Raw genomic sequence first — 24,792 nt, 5'->3', positions numbered from 1 at the left:
TACACAGTCACTATAGTATTGGTAGGATTGTATCGTATTGCGGATTTCTGTACAAGAAAAGCAACAAACTTCTATATCACTACCTCAACTCTAAAAGTAATTTTATAGCTGTATAGCTAAAAAACCAAATACATTCATCACTAAACCAACTATTGGTGTGTGTGTCCCAAGAGAAACCCCCCCCCCCCCCAAAATTAAAATCCACAAAATCCCACAATTGTCACAATTTAAGGATAAGAAATTCAATTTTTATTATACAGGTGTTATTTAAATATTACTATTTTAATAGATATAATTTATATTAATGAATTAGCTAAACTGCCATGCAGTGGGGTTTAATTGATGTGCTTTGATCTTGTGTTTGTATGTATTTTGCTGTTAGTACAGATTGTATTTCATAGAGATAAGATATAACAAGCTATCCTTCCCAAATTCTTTCTATCTAATGCAACATTTGTAAATGCACATACCCTGTTCCAGGATCAGCAGTATTAACAGAATGTTATGAAACATATTTCCATGCCTTCATGGGCACCTATAAATAGTGCTCTACAATATTATTTGCATTTGTGAACATCAGATGTGTTTACAACAAAAATGCTTTGTCTGTACCACACACTTATTAAGGGGAAGGTAAAAGCAATTTGAGGTCACACGTGTCCCTAATATTCTGAAAATGCAGTTATCCAAGTGTAGACACTGCTCTTGAAAACTCCCCTTTCTGTAGGGAAATATAACTGGTATACAAGATTAATGTATCAAAATTGCAGAATGTATCATTCATTGCATGAAAATGAAAGCCTGTAAGTATAGATTTTTTTTTTTTTAAAGAAAGCAGGAGAATCTGTGGTATAACCTTATTATAATTTTTAAAATAAAGCTTCTTTTTTCCCCTCTTATTTTTCTCTTTCCAGAAAAAAAACAAACCAACCTCTCATCGACTGCAATACAAGTCAGAATACAATCTACTGAATCTATCAATCACTCTTGTGAGCTAGCATTGACAGTATAAATAAAGAATATTCTATGTTAAATATAAAAACAGTGTAAGCCCTAAACTATACAATAAAAATTTAGATGGGTCATCAATAACAGTCAACATACAGTGGCTGACATTTTCCATGCTTTATTCTTGGAAGTATTCTTTCAAGTCCCAGGAGGGCTGTATGGAATACCATTTCACTTAAAAAACAGGAAGTCTCAAGATGGGAAAGAAGCATTACAGTAGAATCTCGCTATAATCCATGGTGGACTTAGTGATCGAATTTCTACACCAATACAAACAAAGGGAAAAAAAGGCCTCCCAAAAAACATCCCCATCTCTCCAGAGATTAGGAAACCCAACCTGTATTTCAACTTCACAGAAGTTGAAACTGAACGTGCCATGAATAGCTCGATCAAGTCTGAATCACAGGTTTTACAAAACTTGTGACTAAAATAGCTCTATAAACTTGTGTTACAACTGGCACAAAAAGCCTGCCTCTCTACCTACCTTTATCTGAAATCAAATTGTTTATCACATTCTTTCCTCATACATCAGCTCCTTGTGATGAAAGCAAGCCAGTGATTAATACTTTTTATTAGGTTGGTTCCAGTGACTTGAAATGAATTTGCCCTGACTCCTTAAGCATGCTACCACACCCACTGCATGGCACTCCAACCATGCTAGGAATGCACAATAGGAAAAAAAATTATCTTAGACGATACTCCATAAATCTATAGCAATAAAATTAGCTGCACGATGGCTTCAAGCACAAATTGTCTTCAGGAGGTTCTTCCTCCCTCTCTCCAAAAGAAAAAAGGCAAACCAATATCTTTAAAAACCTGGAGAAGGCACTGTTCTCTTCTGTCACTTGCACTCTGTGCTCTCCTATAGCTCATTAAGCAAAACATGCTGTAGGAGACAGAAATGGAAAGTAGCCCAAACTCTTTTCAATTTTGTAATTACAAAGGGACAAAATAAGAGGTTTTATCCAAGTCTTGCTCACATAGCTGTCATCTACCTTCTGTTTACACCAGGATCACAGATTTTATCTAAATTTACAGACTGAATTCTCTATATATCCTTTTGCAGTGTAAAACCAAAACATACTAGATAAAGGATGGGAAGACTTGAATTAGCCTAGACACTGTCTGACAGCAAACTATACTTAACAATTAACAATATCCTCTGTACTAATTACAACTTGCCTTGGCTTGAGTGATAGCTGCAATTTCTTTGCCTTTGGCATGACGGGAGTAAGATCAACTGCACAAAAAAAGGCACCAACTTAAAAGTGATTCAGCACTGTTTGTTTTTTTTTTAATTACTGATTACCAACTGAGACTTGAGAACCGACTAGACACTCACACCTTGCCTCAACTGCAAGTTGTTTGAACTCCCTTCATAGCCGCCTGCATAACAATTATTAACAAGGATGCCTCACATCGAGTTCTCTTCTATCAGGTTGATAGATTAGGGGGAGACCTGTATTTCAAAGGTTTGTTGATGTATCTAGATTAACCTACATGCTTTCTTCTTTCCAATACATGCAAAATTATGTAAGTGAAAAGTAATTTTCCTTCAGATTGTAAAGTGTTTATGGTCTCTCCACTAAGGAGGTTTGTCTCTCAAGGTAGCTAAGCAAACCTTTATATGAAAATAATTGATTTATCCCAGAACTAAACCAATAAACAAGTTTACCTAAGACAACCACTCTGACACATTACCAGACCCTGCAGTATTATTCGTGGTTAAAATGAAAACAAACTCCACCAACACCTTTATGCATACAGATGCACCCTGAGAGGAAGATCAAAATTTCAGCCCGATAAGGACTTATTTTATGTAATGTGTCAACACGTACTCCCAACACCAGTGCGCTTTCTGTGCTAAATTCGCAGGATTCCAACATCTCTGGGGTGTCTTGAAGCCACTCGCCTGCAGGGCTGCCTGGCCCTAGGGGCTGCTAGCACAGAGGCTGCGAAGCGTCAGGGCCTGGCGGGCTGCCGGGCCCACCGCCCCAGCGCTGTCGGAGGACGCGGAGGTGCGGGCTAACGGCTCCCCGCGGCGAGAGGCGCAGCCCAGAGCCGGGCCGGCCCCAGCGCAGGGGGCGACGCGCTGAGGTGCCTGAGGAGAAGGCGGGGAACCGCACTTCAGCCACCCCAGCCCTATGTGTACACACCAGACCCGGCTACTCCAGGGCAAAGGTTGCTGAGGCACATCCCACACCTGCTCACTAGACGAGAAGGGGGAAGGAAAGGCTTCCTTATCACACAACAACCCCTCCTCCCCACCCACGCTGAGTGGCCGCCTCCATCTTGGAACCCCGCCGAGCCAGGCGCAGGTGCGCAGCCCCGTTCGCCAGCCGGCGACTGCGCATGCTCGCCGGCGGCAGGTGCGCGGCCCCGCCCTCCGCCGGCCGGCGCCCCTCCCTGCGGCGCAGGCGCTGTGGTGGCGCCGCGCGGTTGCCCCGCCCCGTCCCCGCGGCTGGCCGCTGGCTCGGCGGCGCGGCAGGTGCCAGGAGCCGCCGTGGCCCCGCCCCCCTCCCCTTGTCTGAGGGCGGAGGCGTCGCGGCGGCAGGAGCCGGCGGAGCGGTCGTGGTTGCCGGGGGCAGTTGGCTTCGGGTCGCGCCGCTCGCCCTCCTTTTCTGCCCCTCTCCCCTTCCCGCAGCGCGCTTGGGAGCAGCCGGGGGAGAGAGAGGAGAGAAGACAAGACACCGACCCTCCGGCGGCATGAACCGGCCTCACCGCGGGGCTGCGGGCAGCCGGGGCCTGGGCACCATGGAAGTGAAGAGTAAGGTGGGTGCCGGCCACCGCGCCTGAGGGCCGCGGGTGGCGGCGCCGGGGAGGGCGGGAGCCGGCCCGGCCTGGCCCTGCTCTGTGGGGGCGTCTGGCCGTCGGGTGGCTGTGGAGAAGGGCGGTGAGGGGACAGGGGGCAGGGGGAGCTGCTGACTCACCTGCCCGAGGTGGCACCGAGGCCGGCGGCCGCCGATGCGCGGCCCCGGTGTGACATGAGCGCCCCTCAGGCCGTCGGGCTTAGGGAGGCGGCGGGGGGCGGACCCCCTTCCCCACCTGGCTGTGCCTGCTGCAGCCAGCTCCTGCTGGTTTCCTCGGGCGGCTCAGCTGCTACGAGGCTGAGGCAGCGGGAGTTAGGTGGTGGTACCGCTTACTGGGTGCGCTGTCTGCGGGGGGGGAATAACTATTTTGGAAGTGTTTTACAACAACAGGTTAGTGGAGTTGGCCCCTTAGTTTCTGCATAGACTGAAAAGCATACAGAGAAGTAGATGTTTGGGGAAAGTTTGGGATATCTGGGACAAAAGAGATGTTTAGACTCATAATTCACAAACTCTTAAAACCTGTTCTTCATCTGAATTAGGCAAAGAGTAAATTTGTTTAACTTTGTGAATGTTTCTGTACTCCTTTTTTTTATTTAACTTAATGACTATGTGCTTCTGTGTTTCTTATTTTTTCTGGGGTAGAGCATATTCTTATAGCTTGCACTACTTGGTAGAGGTAAGCCCTAGCTAACTTGCTTTAAAGTAGAGCTTGCCTTGTTTTAGAGGCTTTCTGAGGATTTTACACTGGCAAGTATTTTATGAGTGTGTATCTGTACGTTACATCTTATACCAACAGCTTCTTGTGGTCAAAGCTTTGCACAACTCTGTAAATTCTCTCATGGGTGTATCTGCATCTGTTCTTCCTATTGTTAATTTTTCATGTGCTGGTTAGGGAAAGTCTTGCTGACAAAACGTTGATGTTCTGAAAGAAATTAGATTTTTGCTGTGGTTTATATTTGTAATATGTTGTTGATACGTCATTCTGCAGTTAACAGTCGTGAAAGTGGATGTGCAGTATTAGGTGGAGTATCAACCTATTGGTTAAATATGTGTAATGAGTTAAAACCCCTTTTTCATTGTCCAGACGAATTGCAAGCGCACCTACATGGATGTGTTTTCTTCCAGTGGTAGAAAAATAGATCTCTTGGGGGCTTTTTTTTAAACTGGTCTGCAGCCTGTTGTCTGCATTCTGTACCTTCTTTTCCTGCTAATCAAGTGTTACAGCAGCAGTATAGATGAAGCAGTCAGGACTTGTGGTGTTTTGTGCTTTTTTTTTAAGGATAACATAACATAGTGGTGAAAATTCGAGAAAATGTATGATTGGTCCCTACAGTTTGAATGATGATGATTTCTTTAAAGTGTTAACTTAGCTTTCATGTGGACAAAACTAGAAAGCACAGGAATACCTGGTAACCATACTTTCCAATACTAGTTAAGCGTAGCTCTTGCTGTGGTTGGTAAAGTCTTTTCATTTATGCTCTTGTACGATTGAAAACAATCAGTACAATGTGTTTATAAACAAAATACTTGTTATCTCAGCCCAAAACTCTAGGCTTACTGTTCCCCCTTTGTGTGTTTTCCTTGATTTAACATACATAGGAATCACCTGTGTGACTTGTTCTTTGGTGTTTGTACAGAGAAGTGTAGAAGTCCTAATGAATAGGAACTGTCTCTTAAGTGCATATTATGAAGGAGGTTTCAAGGCATTCCTAGAACTACTTGTTGCTAATGCATTATTTAACAGCACCTTGATTTAATACAGCATAGGAATCATCTTCCCTTTATGAAAATGAGCAATTCTAATGAGAAAGAAGAAAGGCTTGTGTGGGAGGTGGAGGGGACCATTACTGTGGAGTGGTCTAGGCTTTGAAGGTTTATCAGTGATGTACAGCTCTTTATTTAGATACTCGAATCAATAATCATGCCCCAACTGACAAAGCTGTGCCAGCACAGCCCATCTGTAGTTGCAGTTATATGAGCAAAATCCTTTTGTTAGTCTAGTTTATTCAATTTACGTAACTGGTCTGAACTTGCCCTGAGGAGTCCCCATAGTATATTATATCCAACTAGCGCTTTCTCTTGTGATAGAAAATCAAGTTTTATATCCCAAAATAGAGTTCCTCGTGATGGTATCAAAGTCCCAAAATAAACTTCCCGTTATCTAGATATAACATTCAGGCTTTTCCCTTCTCTCTCATGACTTGGATTTCATTCTGAAAAAAGTCATTCTAATATACCGGTAAGACGGATACGGTTGCTGTACTTCAAGTTCTGTCATTGCTGGAGACTTACAGTGTAGCAGCAGTATGCTGTGTTACAGAGGACTTAAAGGTATCTGTCTTAAGCAAGTATCTCTAGTAACTTCCTAGTATGCTGACATAGCTTGTGCTGTGTTCTCCCAGCTGAGTTAGCAGTGTAACAGCATGCCATCTGTGAGGAGCTCAGGTGGCAAGAATACTTCTCTTTCTAGTCTCTTCCAATCTCTCATCTCCTCTAAACTTGTAAGTGGAGCCTATTTAATCGAATGGCATGCAACGTTTGATATAAAATGAAAACATTTCAGGGGGTTAAAATAAACTATGAAATTGCACAACTTTATTTTTGTCTCTTTTATCTGCTTTGTAATAGCATTCAGTATGGGGCAAACCATGTTAGGAAATAATAGCCAGATTCTTAGTCTCCGTGTTTACACCAACTCTGTATAAGATCATGTGGAAAAAATAAAAATCACGTGTTTGAAAGTCTGGCCCTTTGTATGCCTGCTGCAGTAGGATTTAACTTTTACTTCAGATTGAGGGTGAGGTTGTTGGCTTTTTAAACTTTTATTACCGAATTAGGCTTAAACTTCGAAGCCAAACAATTGAAACTGATGCAACGCATGGACAGTTCCTGTGGCATTCATACTTTGCATAGCTGAAGAAAGATTTAAGAGGCACAGGATAATGTCTTTCACTGATGTCATGATCTGCTTCTGACGTGGTGGGAGTTCCTTCTGCAGGCTTTTCTTTGCTTCTCTTGTAAGCACGTATGAATCATTCCTTCTGCCTTATTGTTAGTTAATGTTACTATAATTGGAGTATTTCTAGAAGAGGAATGTTCCCAGATAATTCCTTTATTTGAAACTTGGAGGAAGGTGGGATGCTGGAAGGTGTAGCTTGTTTTGCCGTGCTGTGTTTGAGTTAGCATGGTGCTAATGTGCTAACAATGAGCTCCTTGTCTCTTTATTTTCATTCCTTTGTTTGTATGAGAGAACTCTAAAGCTGTTACTGTCCAAAAGGTTACAATCAAGGGTGAGGTAAAGGATGGTGTAAAGGCTTGGTAATGTGCACCTTCACACCTACTGTGTGTCCAAGCATGTGATACTGTGAGGCTCAAACTTTCAGTCAGTGAGTATTTTGTTCCATGTGCTTTTCTGTTCTGCTCGAAACTAAACTTACTAAAAATATTTAAAGTTTTTATGTTCACTGTAAGTCAGCAGTAGAATTCACAAAAAATGCCACCAACTGACTTTTTGTTTGTTTTCTATCTTTTTAGTGATTAGTTTATTATCCTTGAAATTCATATACAAGCTGGTCTGCTTTTAGCAACCTGGCTGATGTTATCTCTTAATTCCTTTTGACATCTTTGGTGTGTTGTGTGTGCCCGATACAGAGGGTTTGCAGTAATTTTTATCCAATATTCTGTTTGCTTTGGGTCCTGCCAGTGTTGGGCAGAACACTGTAATTTTACCAGTTATGCTTACTAAAATTAAATTTGTCTAGTCTACATCAAATGCTTACCCTTTTATTTACACCCAGTTTAATCTTAGCCTACCACCACGGAATCGTTACTAGCATTGATTTTTTTTTTTTTTTTTTAGTAATTGTTTGTAATGTAGGTGATATAGGAGACTGAAGCTCGACTGGACTAGGGAGCTGGGTTTTTTGTTGTGTGATCATACTGACTAAATGAAAAAACTGCCCCTGAAAGTACAGTCCCAGGGATTAAATGGGACTGTTTTGCATATCTTCTGTACCTTCTCTGTTTTATACCCTGATACAACCACATTTTAAAAGGCTATGCAATCAAGATTTGAGTCTTGATCATGCAGACAAATCTTCGGAATGCTCTTACGGAGTAGTGGCTGGTTGCCTCCTTTGTACCTCTCTTTGCTTAAGAGCAGAATTGACTTGAGGTCAGCTCACTAAGGCTTTACTGCACATAGTTTGTACTGAAAAGCAGCGGCCATTCTTCGTAGTTTTCAGGTCAAAGTGGCTTTTTAATTTCTTGTCCGAACAACTGGGAACCTGAAAACTACTCCATCTTGCACAGGTTAACCATAGCTGTATAACAATCTATACATACCGTTCTAAAGTGCACTGAAGTTTCTTTGAAAAAGTTCCAGGTAGTCACATACCATAGGAGGTTAATCATAATCTTGTTTTTGAGCCACCAAATCAGTGCTGGGTATGAATTCTGTCCCTTACCGAGTGCATGATGTTTCATAAGCATGTAAAAATCTGCAATTATTCTTGCACTAGTTTGTCACCTTAATGTTAAGCTCCCATATTAGTGACTGCTTTGACCTAAACGTAACAATGAAAACAACTTTTACATATTCAAAAGTACATGTTTTATCAAGGCTAAAAATACTTTTAACTTTGGAGGAAAAAACCCAGTAACTGACCTTTTTATGCCACTTCAAAATTATGGTTGTAGGTTTTAGTGCACTTTTAATTCCGTAACATTTCTGGTTTAACATTCAAATAGTTCTGTTGCTTGAGGATGTTAGATTTACATATTAATCATGTAAGATATATTTTGTTGTAGTTTGGAGCTGAATTTCGACGATTTTCTCTGGAGAGATCCAAACCTGGAAAGTTTGAGGAGTTCTATGGATTATTGCAGCATGTGCACAAGATACCAAATGTTGATGTTCTAGTGGGATATACGGACATTCATGGAGACCTGCTGCCTATCAATAACGATGACAATTATCATAAAGCAGTTTCCACAGCCAATCCTCTACTCAGGATTTTCATTCAGAGAAAAGGTAAGTGCACTTGACATCTGTGAATCATCTCTTCATTATACTGTGTTGCAGTAAACAGTGACGTATGGAAGAAAAAAAACCCCTTCCGTCCTATTTCATCATGTTGAATTTCATAATAATTATGGATCATGAAAGGTATTCACAACTCATCTCTCTTGCAAGAGCTTCCTCGGGCAACCTATTTGTACTTTGTGCTTTTTTGGTTGTATTTAGTTCAGTTAGATAAACTGAAGATAAATCTCTAACAAATGCTTCTTTCTGATTTTATCTAAGCAAATGAAAATAAACTTTAAATCTCTAGGGTTTTCTGCTCTGTATGTTGGATGCCTTTCACTTAAACTTCTGATTTTGATCAGACAAGGAGAGAGGCCGTTACAGGATAGAAAGGAATCTTAAAAGTCTTATTACAGGAAGTATTGAATGTCAGTATAAATTAAAGACAAACTTTGTGATAGGCTACTCATCACATTTTCCTAAAACATTCTGAAGCTTTCACAAATGACAACTAGACCTTAAATGTGAGTGCTGCTTAATTTGTTGGTTTGCCTTTAAAAATAGCATGTCTTCTAGGTACAGAGTTCTTTTTATAAAATTTGAAGTTGTATTTGTTCTTGTCAAGAACATATTCAGTATATAGAACTGAAGGGGAGGAGAGAAATCTAGTGATGTGATTTGAAATTTGTTTTAATCTAGAGAAGTCAAGAAAACCTGATTTCTGCACTTGTTGGTTTTCTGTTTACTTGAATACAGGTGTGAGTGTGCATGTATTGTGTGTGTATATATATGAATATATGCATGTGCAAATCCTATCACAATAAGTTGGTCAATGATCTTTGAATAGCAGACTGCTTGTTGCTTAGGCATTTTATAAAGACGCGCCCTGTTTCTGGCTGTTGCTAAGACAGGCTTATTTTCCCTTAGAAAATACTTGGGCATTGGAAGCTTTTATCAGCTTTCCCACTCCAAAAAATGAACAAGTTCCACAACAGCCTGACACAAAAACTATATTCAAAACCAGTGTGGCTGCTTGCCAGCTGCTGTGTTGCTGGCAAAATGTGTGTGTTTGCTTTGTTTGTACTAAGAATAGTGTAGTCTAGTAAGGCCTGTGTTTCCAGTCCTGAATTGCCAAAGGAATGAACTATTTGCTTTAATAGAACCTAGAGTTAGAAAAGGTCTATGATTCTCTTTAATCTCCATCAGTGGCCATATGACGAGAACAGATAAGCCACTTTGTCACACTGGGATTATTGAGTTTATATTTTAACACCATATGTTTTTAGATTGTTACTAGTGTTACAGCTGTAACACCTTACACCTTCATTGTATCTTTAAATAAAGCATGATGGGTTATTTCTAATTACTCTAGAGCAAGGAATTGATAATTGAATTGATACAATGCACAGTACTAGAAATAAGATGAACCCACTTAAGTTTTTCATGCCAAGGATTGATTAGCAGGAAAAGCTATGTAGAAAGTATTAGTTGTCATCACCTTCCCTTTGAGACAAGTATTCTGGCAGTAGAGTTTTAGGGAATAAAGAACCCAGGCTGGCATCTGAGTTCAGCACTTCCAGCACTGTACTTTGTTCTGAATTAGTTGTGATTACTTTGATCACTTCTGTTTGATTAAATTGAGACTGAGTCCATTAGCATCTTTGCCATATAGAACAGAGGTTTGTTTGATAGAAAATAAGGAAATAATTTTATTCTGTATTTTATTTGTAATGATTTGCCTGTAACTAAAGCTGAATTGCAGGAGCTAGAGATGTGTCATAATTTGTGCAACATAATTTGTTTAGGTGTGGTTAATCTCATTGCACAGATCTTTCTTGGCTGTACCTCTGAAATTGAAAATCAAATGTCTGAACAAATACTTGCTATTGATGGGGGAGCTTTGGTCTGTGCTGTTTTGGAGCTGTAACTTGTATGTGACACAAGTTACTTTTCCACCTGCAAGGCTTCTTGTGGCTTTCATACATTCTCTTAAATAATCTGAAAAATTTCTGTGGGTTTTCTAATAGAACTTTGCCTTTTTTTATATTTCCAGCAATAATAGTTGGGAATTTAAGGTCTTTGGCAAAAAGCTGCTGTGGGGAAGAGCAATTTTTTTTGCTATCTTAAAAGATACGGAATTTTATTATTACCTATAATAATAAAAAATTAATAGTAATTATTATTAAATTTACTCTTATTTCTTACTTATTTAGAAGCTACATGCAATTTGTGGAAAGCCAACATAAGGTATGAGCAGACTACAATAAAATCTAAGGTAGATAGTGTTAACTTCTTAATGTATTATGTGCAAGGAACACCTTAAAGGCTTGAAATGAGAGCAGCAAGATACTTTTGCATTGTAACTCATAAGTGACAATCGTGATAATATGACTTCAAAATTTCAGAAATTTTGATATGCCGGAGTAAGCATTCTTTTCCTGTTCTGTTCAATTTTTGACTCCTAATTTATGAAAGCTAGAAAGTTGTGTGTCCTAAGCATTTATGCATATTGGTTAATGTGGTAAGAAACCTAGAGATCCTGTAATGAAATTAAATCAAATCCCATTATTCCCCTTAGACTCTTCTGTTTGAATTTAACTAAATTCCTTTAAAATATTTCAAACTGTTCCACTGCTAAATCTAAACTGGAGGTTGATATTAACGAGTCCAGAATGGCTATCAGTCTGTGGAAAACAGTTGCTTATTGGCATTTCATTCTGCAGTTTAACAGATTAACAGGTACTGTTGACATCTGGAATTTAAAGGTTAAACTGATATATCGTGATTAAATCCAGATGTATGGGAGTCGCTCTGTCTGTGAGAATAATCTTACTGAAGATAAGATTGGTGGGAGGGGACCAAAGCGGACATGAGACATAGTCTGCACAGGCTCTGAAGGGTGGTTTGACGTGGAGGACTTTGCATTTTGAATACAAGAATAATAGAGATAATAACTGAACAAAAAGATACATTTCATTATAATGTCCTTAAAACTCACTTGCAGGATATTAAATTACAATATACAACTCCTGCAAGTTCTGCATGTACGTGGCTGTATATCGTAAAAAGTGGGTTATCTGGGTAATTCATTTGTGCCTCTTGAGATAGACTTTTTTACTGAGAAGCTTTATTTTGGTGAAAAGTAAGAGGAGTTGGCTTTTCAAACAGCTCTGTATGGAATATCCTAGCTATTCTGAGTCATGTTCCTAAAAACATAGGTTAGTTTCTTAAAATCATGTTTTGTTACAGCTTGTGACTAAAGAGACAAGATTTGTTGGGACTTATTTTAAAAATGTTAAGTTGCATTATATTCAAATGTATTGATGATTTGGTGGTTTTGAAAATTTAGTTCTTGAGGGGTAACTCTACATTGCTTTGCAAATAGATCAGGAAAACATTTTAAATATGTCTTGAACAATGTTAAATTGAAACCAAATTTTGGCATTTGCGGGCTTTTTGTTTTTAATTTAATAAGTGTATACAGATTGGTGCCACCTTGAGCTTGAAACTGCTGGGGGGAAAAAACTCTCTTCCACTATGTGGATGTTCTCCTTAACACTATCTGTAGTTAACACCTTGTCCTTTGGCTTTATGCCAAAATATTTTCTGCTGCAGCTTTAAACTGATTAGCTAGGTGCCAGAACAAAGATGCCTTTGTACTCAAGAATATTGCTTTAGAAAATTTGTTTAGCAGTGGAAGAGAGGTTAAACAGAGTCATGCTGCTTGTTTGAGATTGGAGAGATGAGTTTTCATCAACTTTTCACTATTTCTTTTTCCCACAAATTATCTAACTTTAACGGTATATCTTAAGGTTTATGCTAGTTTTGAATTGTTAGACTACTAAGACTAGGTACAATGCAAACCAACTACCCTCTGGTGCTTTAGTTTCTTAAATGTTTTGACACATGGCTTGCAATTTTGGGATGCTTTTGCTTCAATGTGTCATGTAACTTAAGTTTCTAAAAGCAAAAGCACCAGCTCAGTGTTAAGATTTCTGATTGTATATTTGTCTTCTGAAAGAGACTTTTAAAGTTCGTATCTCTTCCAAGAAATGTTTTTCTGATCTTGGTTTTTGGTTAGAAAGAGCTTTCGAACCTGTTAGTTCACATACAGATACATTTACTTAATATTTCTTTCAAAGCCAGTCCTTTTGCAACTGATCTTCATGTTTCTCTATTAACTGTGAAAAATTTGATTTGGACAAAAGTTTTAAGCCTGATCAGCTGGTAGTTGTGGGAAGGCAGGTTGGGTGATGATTTTTGTGAACTCTCTGTTCATGTCAGGGAAGGAAGTTGTAAAAGGCCATGGGAATAGTTCTAGATCTAACTGTTAGGTAAAGACCACAAACTTACTGTGACCATTCGCAGCACACGGTAAATCTACTTCTTGGTTGTAATAAATGTGTATATGTTTGTATATCGAGTATATGCCGAACTTTTCCATGTAGGCAACAGAAGGCTTGAAGGGCAGGAGAGGCATCCAGGTATGTGGCCTGCTATGAAGGTGAAGAAGCTTTACAGCCCACTGTGGCAAGCTGTGAATGTCAAATATGATATACATTTGATATGACAGAATGTGTAGGGTCCTCTGATTCTTTGGCAAGAATCTGAATGTCTGCAGTTTGAATTTAAGGAGAAAAACCCCAAAACTGAATACCTTTTAATATTGCAATGCATGTGGAAGAGCACTTGTAAAAAAATCAATACTGACAGTGTTTCGATACGCTTTGTTCCTTTGTACTGTTTCTAAATGAACTCTTGTAGTAAAAGCAGTATACACAGAGTTCTTCACTGATACCAATATGTTAGTACCTAATACTAGAGTTTTCATCAGCAATTTGTGCTCTAGCACAAATAAACTGCATGTGCGATTTTCCTATTTACATGAGCTTACTCTAAAAAAAAAAAAGGGCAGCGTAATATGGCTTAAGGTCTGAACAATATGGAACTAATCAGTTGATTAGTTCTTACTTACTCTTCAGAGAGCCAACTTATTCATTGGCTCTCTGGAGAACTTCCCAATGAACAGAGCTCTTCTGGACCAATGTGGCGTTAAATGCCTAGAAATATGTGTCACCACTATGAACCAAAAAGTGAAGCTTTTGAAATGAGCCAAAATGAACTTTTTGTCCATGCAATGTCTTTGTGGTCTTTGGAATATTTTTCTCTAGTCTTGTTGAGTTTAACATTGATTGTGCAGCCTTAAAACCAGAGTTCTAAAGTACCAGAGATCTACACTGCTTGGACATGCACTGCACAAAAAAGTTTTTATATAGCTTTCAAGACCACTGAGATGCATACCAGCTGCTGGGGGGGAGGGGGAAATCCATGACCTAAAAAAAATAATCTTTGCACTCATTGTCATTCTTAATTCTAATATTCAAGTCACAATTGTCTACTTGTCTAAAATTTTCACCTATACTATCACTTCCTTGCTGTCATTGGGTTACTTTTGTATCTAACAGTGGAAGATATTTAAAGCAAGACCCTTCTAATACCTTATTTCACAATTACCCTTTCCAGGTTGTTTTGTGAGCAATTGTGATTCCAAATAAAAGAGAGACACTATTGCAACTCACTGAATTGCAAAAATCCTCTCAATGTAACAACCAAACGACTAACTTGAAACTGGTTGGATGGGTTGTCAGTAGAGATAAGGGCAAAACTTCTCACACTTTTTTCTTTGATCATAAATTTTAAGCAAACACTAAAAAAATTGCTCCATGTTGTCTGAAAAATCAGCATGTTAATTTTCAGCAATGGAGTACAGGATTTTTAGTGGCTGATCTTCAGTCAGATATCCCAAAATGCATTTTACAGAGAAAATTGTTAAGTTTGCATTTTTGGAGGTGTCTTACACTTCAGACATAGTCTACCTGTTATGCTTTAGTTTGTGAGGTTGAATTGTTTTTTAGTCAAACCACTCTTCAATACAACTGACAGCACTTAGGCATTTGAAGAACAGATTTTAGGCTATTCTAAAGCCTTCTTGCTTGATGTTGAGATGTAATGTTATTTTAAGTAACCTTAAATTGATTTTTTTTCTCCTTAACCTTGTATGCTGAAGAATGATAGTAATTCCATGCTTTTCTGAGAGAACTTTTGAGACTCCCAAATAAACTAAAAATTTCCTGTATTTACAGTCATCTAATGTTGTCAGGCATAGCTAGTGTAGATTCTTCTGTTTGCTTCTGACTTCCTACTCTTCCTTGTACGGTTCATAGACTCCTAAAACAGCCCAGGTTGGAAGGGGCCTTGAAAGATCATCTGGCCCAACCTTCTATGGGAAAGGGAGCCTCAGTGAGATTATCTAGCACCCGGTCCAGTTGCATCTTGAAAACCTATAGTGATGGGGACTCCACTGCATCCTTGTGGATGGTTGGTTTAATGATTGATTGTTCTCACTGTAAAACCAAACACACTCACCCACCCCACCCCCCCAACAACAACAAAAAAAACAACACCACCCCCCCCCCCAAAAAAAAAACAACCAACCAAAAAAACCCCAGAAGACTTTCTTATATTGAGATGAAACCAATCCCAGTACAACTTGCACCCATTGCCCCCCTGTCTTTTCCATGTGTCTTCATCCACTTGGCAGACACCCTTTAAATACTGGAATACTGTGCTGAGGTCCCCCTGAGCCTTTTCTTCTCCAGGGAGAAAAGACCTAACTCCTTCAGCCTTTCTTCGTAGGGCAGGTTCTGCAGGCCTTTGATCATCTTCGTGCTTTGCTTTGGACCCTCTGCAGTCTGTCTGCGTTGTCCTTGAATTGTGAGGAGCAGAACTGGATGCAGTACTCGGGTGCAGCCTGACAAGTGCTGAGGAGTGGGTTGATCACGTCTCTGTCTCTGCTAGTAATGCCCCTGTGGATGCAGCCCAAGGATCCAGTTTGCCTTTGCTGCAGCAGCACACTGCTGACTCACGTTCAGCTTATCCACCAGGTCCCTCTCAGCAAGGCTGCTCCCCAGCCACACAGATCACAGCCTGTACTGGGCTCTTTGGTTATCTTACAACTGCAAAGTCCTGCACCTGGGGTATTTGTTAAACTTCGTACTGTTCCTGCTAGCCCACCCCTTAATTCAGCTTCATTTTTAGCTGCTGATCGTAAGACGACAGGGAAGCAGATTTTTGCAGAGGCTGTCTCAGTAGGTGAAGTGTGAGAGAGAAGGCCCTAGGGTGCTGTCAGTATGGACTTTCTCACATGAAGTGAGAGCGCTGTGGGGTGTCTGCACTTAAGTAACGTGGAATAATTTGTGTTAGTGCTGCCTTTGTTCATTTAGTAACTCTTGCAGAAACACCAGTGTGGATGAAGAGATGGCCAAATCTGAGAAACAGGAGAAGTAAAAATTAACTATGCGGGGTGGATGTAATATTCTAGAGAGGAATCTATGTCCTCCCAAAGTAACTGAGATTGTCACAAAAGTGACTCCAGAGTATAGTATGGCCACGTAGACTCAGCTGTCTTCAGAAATAACTCCTTTTTGTGTCAAATTTTAACAACTTCATCTGTAAACTTTAATACAAAAGATGTTCTGTCTTTAGCAAACAGCTTTGCTTCCCTTAAGGTGTGATTTATTTTTTTTAAACAACAAAATAATTAAGAAATATAAATGAGGCCATCATCAAGACATGTTTTTTAAACCATATTGATGAACTGGTTTATTACTATTGTGTGCACACAAGGTATGAGTTTGCAATTTGGTTCTTTCGGAGGGCTAATTTAAACTTGTTTCTTTTCCTGTTGTCATTTATCTTTTAGAATACTAAGTCCAAGGCTACCTTAGTAGACCAATCATTTTACTCTTAAAAAAACCCCAAACCTCTTCTTTTTTTCAGCAAAAAGGAAGGAGCTTGTATTACATGTTAGAATAATGTTAGACTATTGCTTCAGAACTACTTTCTCTGTTGTATTTTACTTAAAGCATCGGAAGTCCAAATATAACTGGTACATGTCTGTATATCTTCATCTTAGCCTAGGAAAAAAAATTTCTGATTTACCAACAATGTGTACTTTTTTCATCAGCAGTTGACAGCTCTCCTGAAATTTCACACTGGGATAGCATTTCCATAGTTATTTCAGTTCATGAATTGAAATGTATAGCAATTCTTTTACTTTCTTGGCTGTACTGATGGCATCTTAATGTGATAATCCAAAGAAATCCTAACTTCTCAGTCTCAGCGTTAGTGCAAACCAGTTCTGCTTGATTATTTTTTTTATCCACAGCAGAAAAAAAATAACCTATGTAACATTGTAAAAATACAAGTGTAAATCCAAGGAAACTCAGATCTGAATGTGTTTTGGTTCATTGTTTTTGGAGATTTACAGCATATTAAAAAGAAAAATGGAAGCTGCCTTCGGTAAATAGGCATTTTGGACATCAGAATTGCTTCTGCAGAACATATTTTTCTCTTCCATTAGAAGTATTTGTATGATTTGCATATGTGTTCTTTCTTAAATTCTAAGCCTTTTGCATACTTATGTATCAGATTGTGGCAGTTACAGCATTGCTTATATGAACAGTTTTGCTTGAAGTATTTGTGTGCAAGGTCCGTTTTTTTTCTGCTCCACAGCCATTTTACCTACATCGCATGGGGGCAGGGAAGAGAGTGCAGAATGGAATAAGCTTTCTGGAGTTTGAATCCAGGTCACTTGGCTAGCTTCCAGGACCTAGGCAATAATAGGCACACTGGCTGCTTTCCCTTTTACATTCTTCCTTTTCCAATGATCTGAAACCTGAGGAGAGAAAACTAACAAGTGGAATTACTCTGGATAAAATTAAAATGTTTCTAGGAATGTACTCACTCTTCCCATTCTAACCTTTTTCTCAAGCAGCTAGAATATAGTTCTTTGTGTCTCTACTGCTTTAGTATTTTTTTTGTCTACTGTCTTTCCTTCTGATAGTAGGAAACCAAGAGTATTACAAACTTTGAATCTCATAATGTTAAAGCTCTTGTTTCATGTGTAGAGAGAAATGTTTCTACTGTAGCAAGCCAGAAACCTTCTAGATTAGCAAATTCATTCTACTAACCTAAAACACAATAGCAATGCGATATGGACCACATATAAAATGATCTAATCATCGGTGTGCTATGTCTTACAGAAGATGCAGACTACAGTGCCTTTGGTACGGATACTATGACAAGGAAGAAAAATGTCTTATCAAATGTGTTACGTCCGGATAATCACAAGAAGAAACCACACATTGTCATTAGCATGCCACAAGACTTCAGACCAGTGTCTTCTATTATAGATGTAGATATTCTTCCAGAAACCCATCGTAGGGTACGACTTTACAAATACGGAACTGACAAACCCCTTGGATTTTATATACGAGATGGCTCTAGTGTCAGAGTAACGCCACATGGATTAGAGAAAGTTCCGGGGATTTTCATATCTAGGCTTGTCCCTGGAGGTCTGGCTCAAAGCACAGGCTTGCTGGCTGTTAATGATGAAGTACTGGAGGTGAATGGAATAGAGGTTTCAGGAAAAAGCCTTGATCAGGTTACAGACATGATGATTGCAAACAGCCGTAACCTGATCATTACGGTAAGGCCAGCAAACCAGAGAAATAATGTTGTGAGGAACAGTCGGACTTCTGGCAGCTCCGGTCAGTCTACTGAATCTAGCCTTCCAAGTAGCACGCCAAATATTTTAGCAAATTTCTTGCAAGGAGAAGAGGAGAGTGATGAAGAGGACATTATTATTGAAGATAGTGGTGAGCCACAGCAGATTCCAAAAGCTGCGCCTACCAGTGAAAGCCTAGAATCGTTGACAGAAATTGAACTCATTCATGAGCCAACACAAAATGGATTCCTTCCTTCCAGTGAGATGAACTTGAATCATTCAGTAGGCAGCATTAGCATGGAATATGAAGTACAAGATCCAGATCATAAGTCATTAGAAGAAGATGGAACTATAATAACACTATGAAATTACCTTGGTGTACTTTGTATTAAGGATGTGATACATATTTTAATTTGGCTTAATATGTAATACATTTTATACCTCCCCATCTACCAAGCACTACAGTTAAAGGAGGGAAAAAGTAAATACAAGAAGTTCAAAATTATGTAAGTTGTCTAACTTAGTTAATTCTGTGCTTCAATGTAAATACTTCACGAAGGTGGAAGATAAATGACTGAAGTTGGATGAGAAAAATTTAATTTGAAAATGAAGGATAGCTAAGAGATGGCTGTGAGCTTGATTTTCTTTTTTTTAATGCAAAATACTACTGGATTTATAGAAGTAAACTTCAATTATTGTGTGAGGCTGACTATCTAATGTACTGTGGCTTCATGTTCATCTGAAATGCTGCTTACGTACAATGGAGCTGCTTGAGCCACTTCATTCCTGTTCTGGACTGCTGTTTAGCTGGTAGAGCTGTTTATGTGGCTCTATGTATGAGGAAATTGAAAAATAAGCAGGAGGTGGGGTGGGAAGAGTTGTTGTTCACTGGTCTAGTTCCCTGACTGACACTGAGCCATAGGGATATGCGATAGTGGTCAGCAACTTGGCAACAGTCAGGATTTGAAGGTTGGGGATTCTGAAGTTGCCTGTTCCTTTGTAAGTGAATGTGCAGCCACAGGCTCATTAGTCATGTACCTTTACTTGCTTTAATGGCCAGGTAAGCTTAATGACTATAATTTTGAAATTCAAATGTGAAAGTCTTAACACTTATGCATCAAAGCCCTGTTCTCATTTTAGTTTGCAATATTTAAGGTTATCATTGGATTTAGTTGCTAATCCCAGCAAATTTTAAAGAAATCAGATGTAAACTTAATGCTATAGAAGTAACACACCATAAATATATGTTAAAATCGCAGTCTTAGTAGCAGCTGTGAAGGTTTCTACTAGCACAGGTTTGTTGTAGTGAGTCTGAATTATGTAAAAAGTTACTTTCTTCAAACTTGAACAAGTTAGAACAGCTTAAATTAAATCCCTGGGTTAAAAAAAGTTTTAAATCAGAATGAGGCTTTAATAGAGCTTGCTTGAGCCATGTGATATTAAATTACCCATTACAATGAACTAAACTGTAAATGCTGGTCATTCTGTGTACCACTGGCTGGGTATTTTGAATATTACAAAGTTGCTATATGTAAAACAAAATATTGATGACAAGTCCTAATACTGCAAGTGCATAAGTATGTGCATAATCAGCTGCAGACTTACTAGGAAACTTGCAGTGAGAGGCTTCTGGCGTTATTTTTCCCCTTTTAGTATGTTGCTTTACCACTTTGGCACTTGGTTCCCAACCTGACCCTTCTGTGGGTACATAAATTGTGTGGCAGGAAAATGAGATGGGGACTAATAGGAATGGGGAGAAGGATGGATAGAGCTTCTCACCAGGGATCCAGTAGTCTGTCAACCTCTAAGAAGGAAGCAGGATGCTACCAGTTCTGTACTGTGGTACTGTGCTTACCAGAGCCAGTAGTCTAGGTTCTTCGAAACATGTTCTACCCTGTGGGGAGATAGGATGGGTGGGAAAAGAGGCTAAACCCTTTCTTTTTTTTCCTTTGTCTATCTTGAGGAAACATCTACCTCTGATAACTTTACTAACAAGACACTAATAGTAAGTTTAATGTTAAGGCATCTGTAAAAGTCTTTATAGGATATCAGAGGCTAAAACTGTGTGTGTTTAAGATTTTTGTAATGATGGAAACAAAATTGCTTCAGGAATTATTGCTGTTTAATTTCACTAAATGCAAATTTTAAATTTATATCTCATGAGCAGTAGTATTTTCAAGCCTTCAATACCATTGGAGTTCAAGTCTTATAGATGTCAAGAAAGTTATTCATGCCAATTTTGATTTATGGAGAGTTAGCATAACAGACAATGGTATTTTTCAAATACAGGTTAGTTCTGCTCCGTCGGATTTATTTATGGTTTCTTTGGCGTGTATATGGAGAAGCTCTGGAATATTTTCCAACATGAGCAAGAATTTTGAAGTGTTTTACTTATTTTGCTGATAATTATTAAAATGAAGTAACCACATCCACTTAGTGTGAAACGAGGAAAATAACTGTTCATTCTGCAACATGTAGACTTTAAATATACATGTGTTCTGTCAGTGCTGCTCTACACTTCCTTTATTTGAGGAAGATTGTTTACTTTAAAATGTCTTTTTTTTCCTTTGTCAAAAGACTTTCCTTCCTATGTGAAATCATCAGTGGAGGGTGACTTTCATTTATTATGCTAGTTTGCACTTCTGTGCCTTTTGTTTACTTGAATGTATTGTGAATAATCAAAGGAATAAAGGCACTTGGATGAGAAGAGAAATGAGGTCCACAGATACAGAAAATGAACTGGTAGTGCACTTAATACAGGTGTAGTGTTTTCATTCAGTGGAAATACATTATGGGTCTGATGTGGTACATTAGTATTTTGCAGCTTGGATAATAGCTCTGAGCTATTAACTTACACAGGAGGGTTGAGTCTGAGAATGCCAGTGTTGCAAAGTAACTTATTGCTTAGGTACAAACACCCAAGGTTAGTGTGCTGCCAAACCCTGTGTGTTACCTAATCTGTACTTATAACAGATGCATGAATATTTTGAATATATATGCCAGTATTAAGGACTTGTAGAAATTTAACTAGGGTCCTACTCTAAATTGCATGAGAATTCATCTCTTAGGACCTTTATTGCAAACTAATTAATCTAAATGTGAGAGAATACTTTGACACACATTATGTTTTGTTTTACAGAAATTTGGTAACGTAGTAAAACTAAGTATTTGAAACTTGATAAAAACACTAAAGAATAAACCTAAAAATGAGTTTTAAAAAGTGTGTATTTACAGTTACAATGACAGACTGCACAGCATGTAATTGCTTAATGTTGCAGTTACCATAAAGTTTCTAAAGTTCTTCCATATTTTACTAATGCATACACTGTTAATTACAAAACGTTTTTAAATTGTTACTTCAGGATGATCAACAGTTGATTATGAGTGGCTAAACTTAATTTTATATATAAACGGTACTGGGGTTCAGTATAAGGTTTTCTAAAATATGCTGATATTGTTAGCCTTTCATTCACTACCTCCTAAATTTTTAACATCTGTACAGTTTTCTCCTTGGAAGAAAATACTTAAAGGCTTGACTGTTTTATATAGATTTTATCTTTATCTAAAAAAAAAAGAAAAAGAAAAAATCCAAAAGTGATAGTGAGGATGCTATGCATGATTGACAATATTACGCTGCTATTAATGTAATCTTTGTGTATTAAGTATCCTGTATATGTAAATTGTATTTTCAATCCAGATTTTATAAATTAATTTATAAATATCCAAATTATTTCAAAATGGAATGGAAAACTAAAATTCCTTTGACTAGTGTTATATGTTGTGTACATGCACAGTGGGGGGGGGGCATAGTCATTCCTTATTTGCAACTGGGACAATTAAGTGCACCTTAATAGGAAAAAGAACAAATTCTTAACAGAATTAAGATGCATTTACTTTTAAGTTCTGCTATGGTACTGGATAAGTCAAGCCTAACTGTGAATCATATTTTTTTTTTCCACAGCTGAATTAAATTTAGGACAATGTTCTCACAAGCTGTCTTTAACATGTGTATTTTTGTGAATATTATGTATTTTCTAATTAAATTTTACTTGCAATGTGATTTTTACATGAATGAACTTGTTTAAAATGTCAAATATCAGTATTTTTCTTATGACTTTAATGTATAATGTACATTGGTATCTCACTGAATGAAGATTGATTTTACAAAATCAAGCTAGATGTAGTTGTATATTAGTCTTATATTTTTACAGATTAATAATAAATGGATATAGAAATAAAATGTTTTCTTTCTCAATTACTTTGTCAGATAAGTAAAAATGAGGAAGAATGTATCCTCTTATTCTCAAGTGTGAAAGTAGATGGGCTTCATGTTTTTTCTGTTGGGCAGCAAAGTCGGCTCTGTTTTCATAGCAGACTTAAAAGTTTGCTTCCTCTGCTCCCTTCTCTGGAGCAAATCTCTACACATGGAAAGTATGCAACGGGTTCAAAACATTTGTCCTTCAGTCCTGTTGACTAACCTGTGATGTGCTTATTCCTACAGTAGCTGCAAATAATGAATGTTGCATTGTATTGCTTGCCTGAGGACTGCTCATAGTAAAGTTTAGGTCATGAGACCTGGGAGATGGTTCCTTGTCCTCTGTCATCTTTGTCAAGTGCTGCTGGTGATGTGGAAGTTTTTGCTGTTAGGGTAAGTATTTGGTATAACTGTCTGTATTAAAGTTTTAACTTGAACCTATTCCATGTGCAAATGTTTTCTCCCATATCTAATGCCTTGGCAGCTCTTGTAAACATTTACCTAGTGACAAAAGACTTGAGTTTTGTTTAGCCCTTCTGTGTAGGGCTTTTGTGACTGCTGGCCTCGGGGCCAATCATATGACTTCTGTTCCGTACCTTCCTTCATATATGCGTGACTAGTTTCATTTGTAGGGGTCAGTACTTTTCATACTTGCCTATGTAGCTATGGGAAGGTGACTAAAAGACTGAGAACAGCACTATGGTGTCTTAATAATGGTATGCAGCTGGAAGAACCCAGTTTACTTCATGTGTGTACTTGAGTCTGAATGTCTTGTAGCTAGAAGAAATTTCTTTACTTTGCACAGAAACTGATGGCTCACCCCTTTCCTAAAGGAATGCTGATGTTGGTATGGTATTCTTGAAATGGTGACCTTCAAGAATTCATGCTGCCTCTATTAAAATTCAGGTGTAGTATTTTTCTAAGTTCAGAACTTCTATCCAAATGCATAAAGCTCTGAAGCTGGTAGAGATTTCCAAGTTACTGACTCTTAACATGTGAATTGTGGGAGCAAGTAACTTTCTAGTATTACTGCTGAAATTTGTCAAGTGTTGGAAATTTGAATAAATTAGATATGAAAAAATGAGAAGCAAATCTGAAGGATTGCAGACAGACTGCAAGATTAAACAATGAAATGGCAAACACTTCAGTGTAGTTTAAGTGTGCGTGTGTGGGGAAAAATCTCTTAATTTTGTATATGTAGTGATAAATGCCAAGCTGACTTGCCCAGTCAGGGAGCCCATCCTGGCTATGATAGTTAAGTGAAAACATCAGCCTCCTACTTGCTAGCATAAAAGAAAACAACTGTGTTAGGAAAGGAATAAAGGGCAAAACTGATAACATAATGCTGCTGTATAAAACCAAGGATACCAAACTGAAAGAAAGTAAAGTCATCTGTATTATAGGATGTTTATAGTATAACAAAACTGAGTAGTAGAGGACTGATCAGCCTGAAAAAAATACCGTAAAAAGCAATAAAGCTGTGTGTAGAGAGTGTTGTATGAGGAAATTAAATTTCAACAGATGGATTGAAAAAGTGCAATTGAATATAATTTCCACTTATCAGCTTTGAGTTACTTGATTCATAGTGAATTTTATCTCCCTAAGAAGTAATTTTTAAGAAGGTCAAAAATACATTGCATCTAGAGGAGACCATTTCATATTTGGTATACTTCCACAGTATTAGTCTGATGTTGACTTGAACTCTCTGCAAATGCATCTCCTGCAGTGTTCCTTGCTTGGGACAGACACTGAGTGGGGGGGTACTTTCACTGAGGTGGGAAGTGCTTTTTGCAGCAAGAGTACAGACTATTTAGCTGTACTGTGTAGTCTCCATTAATGTTTCTGTGCCTTCCAGCAAGCTTCCATGTCTGAGAGAATTTGTCCTAAGTAAAATCCACTAAGAATCAAAGGGGTGGGGTTATTGCAGGAGCGAAGACTAAGGAACGTGTCCTCAGAAATGCACATATCTATGAGGATAAAGTAAGCTTGATAGGGCACTTAAGGTTGGACAAGAACTGAAAGAGTAGACTAATGCTAATATTGACATGGACTGAATCTGCAGTAGAAGCAGAGTACAGAAGCTAATCTGGGACACTTTAAGGGAAATAAGACTAAAATGCATACT

The 24,792-nt window shown here is 38.5% G+C and overlaps 1 protein-coding gene across 1 annotated transcript; it reads left to right on the top strand.

Annotated features, from left to right (window-relative positions):
- Positions 1 to 3,714: 3,714 nt before the first annotated feature.
- On the top strand, positions 3,715 to 18,778 carry PARD6B (par-6 family cell polarity regulator beta; the record flags this gene model as incomplete). Its single annotated transcript, XM_082007272.1, has 3 exons — positions 3,715 to 3,780; positions 8,628 to 8,850; positions 17,949 to 18,778. The coding sequence occupies 3 exons, from the start codon at positions 3,715 to 3,717 to the stop codon at positions 18,776 to 18,778; spliced, it is 1,119 nt and encodes a 372-aa protein (XP_081863398.1).
- Between the last annotated feature and the right edge of the window lie 6,014 nt (positions 18,779 to 24,792).

Source organism: Phaethon aethereus (assembly GCF_964289735.1).
Source record: "Phaethon aethereus genome assembly, chromosome: 16".
Lineage (NCBI taxonomy): Eukaryota > Metazoa > Chordata > Aves > Phaethontiformes > Phaethontidae > Phaethon > Phaethon aethereus.
The sequence above is the reverse complement of the archived record's forward strand: the minus strand, read 5'-3'. Positions and strand labels throughout refer to the sequence as shown.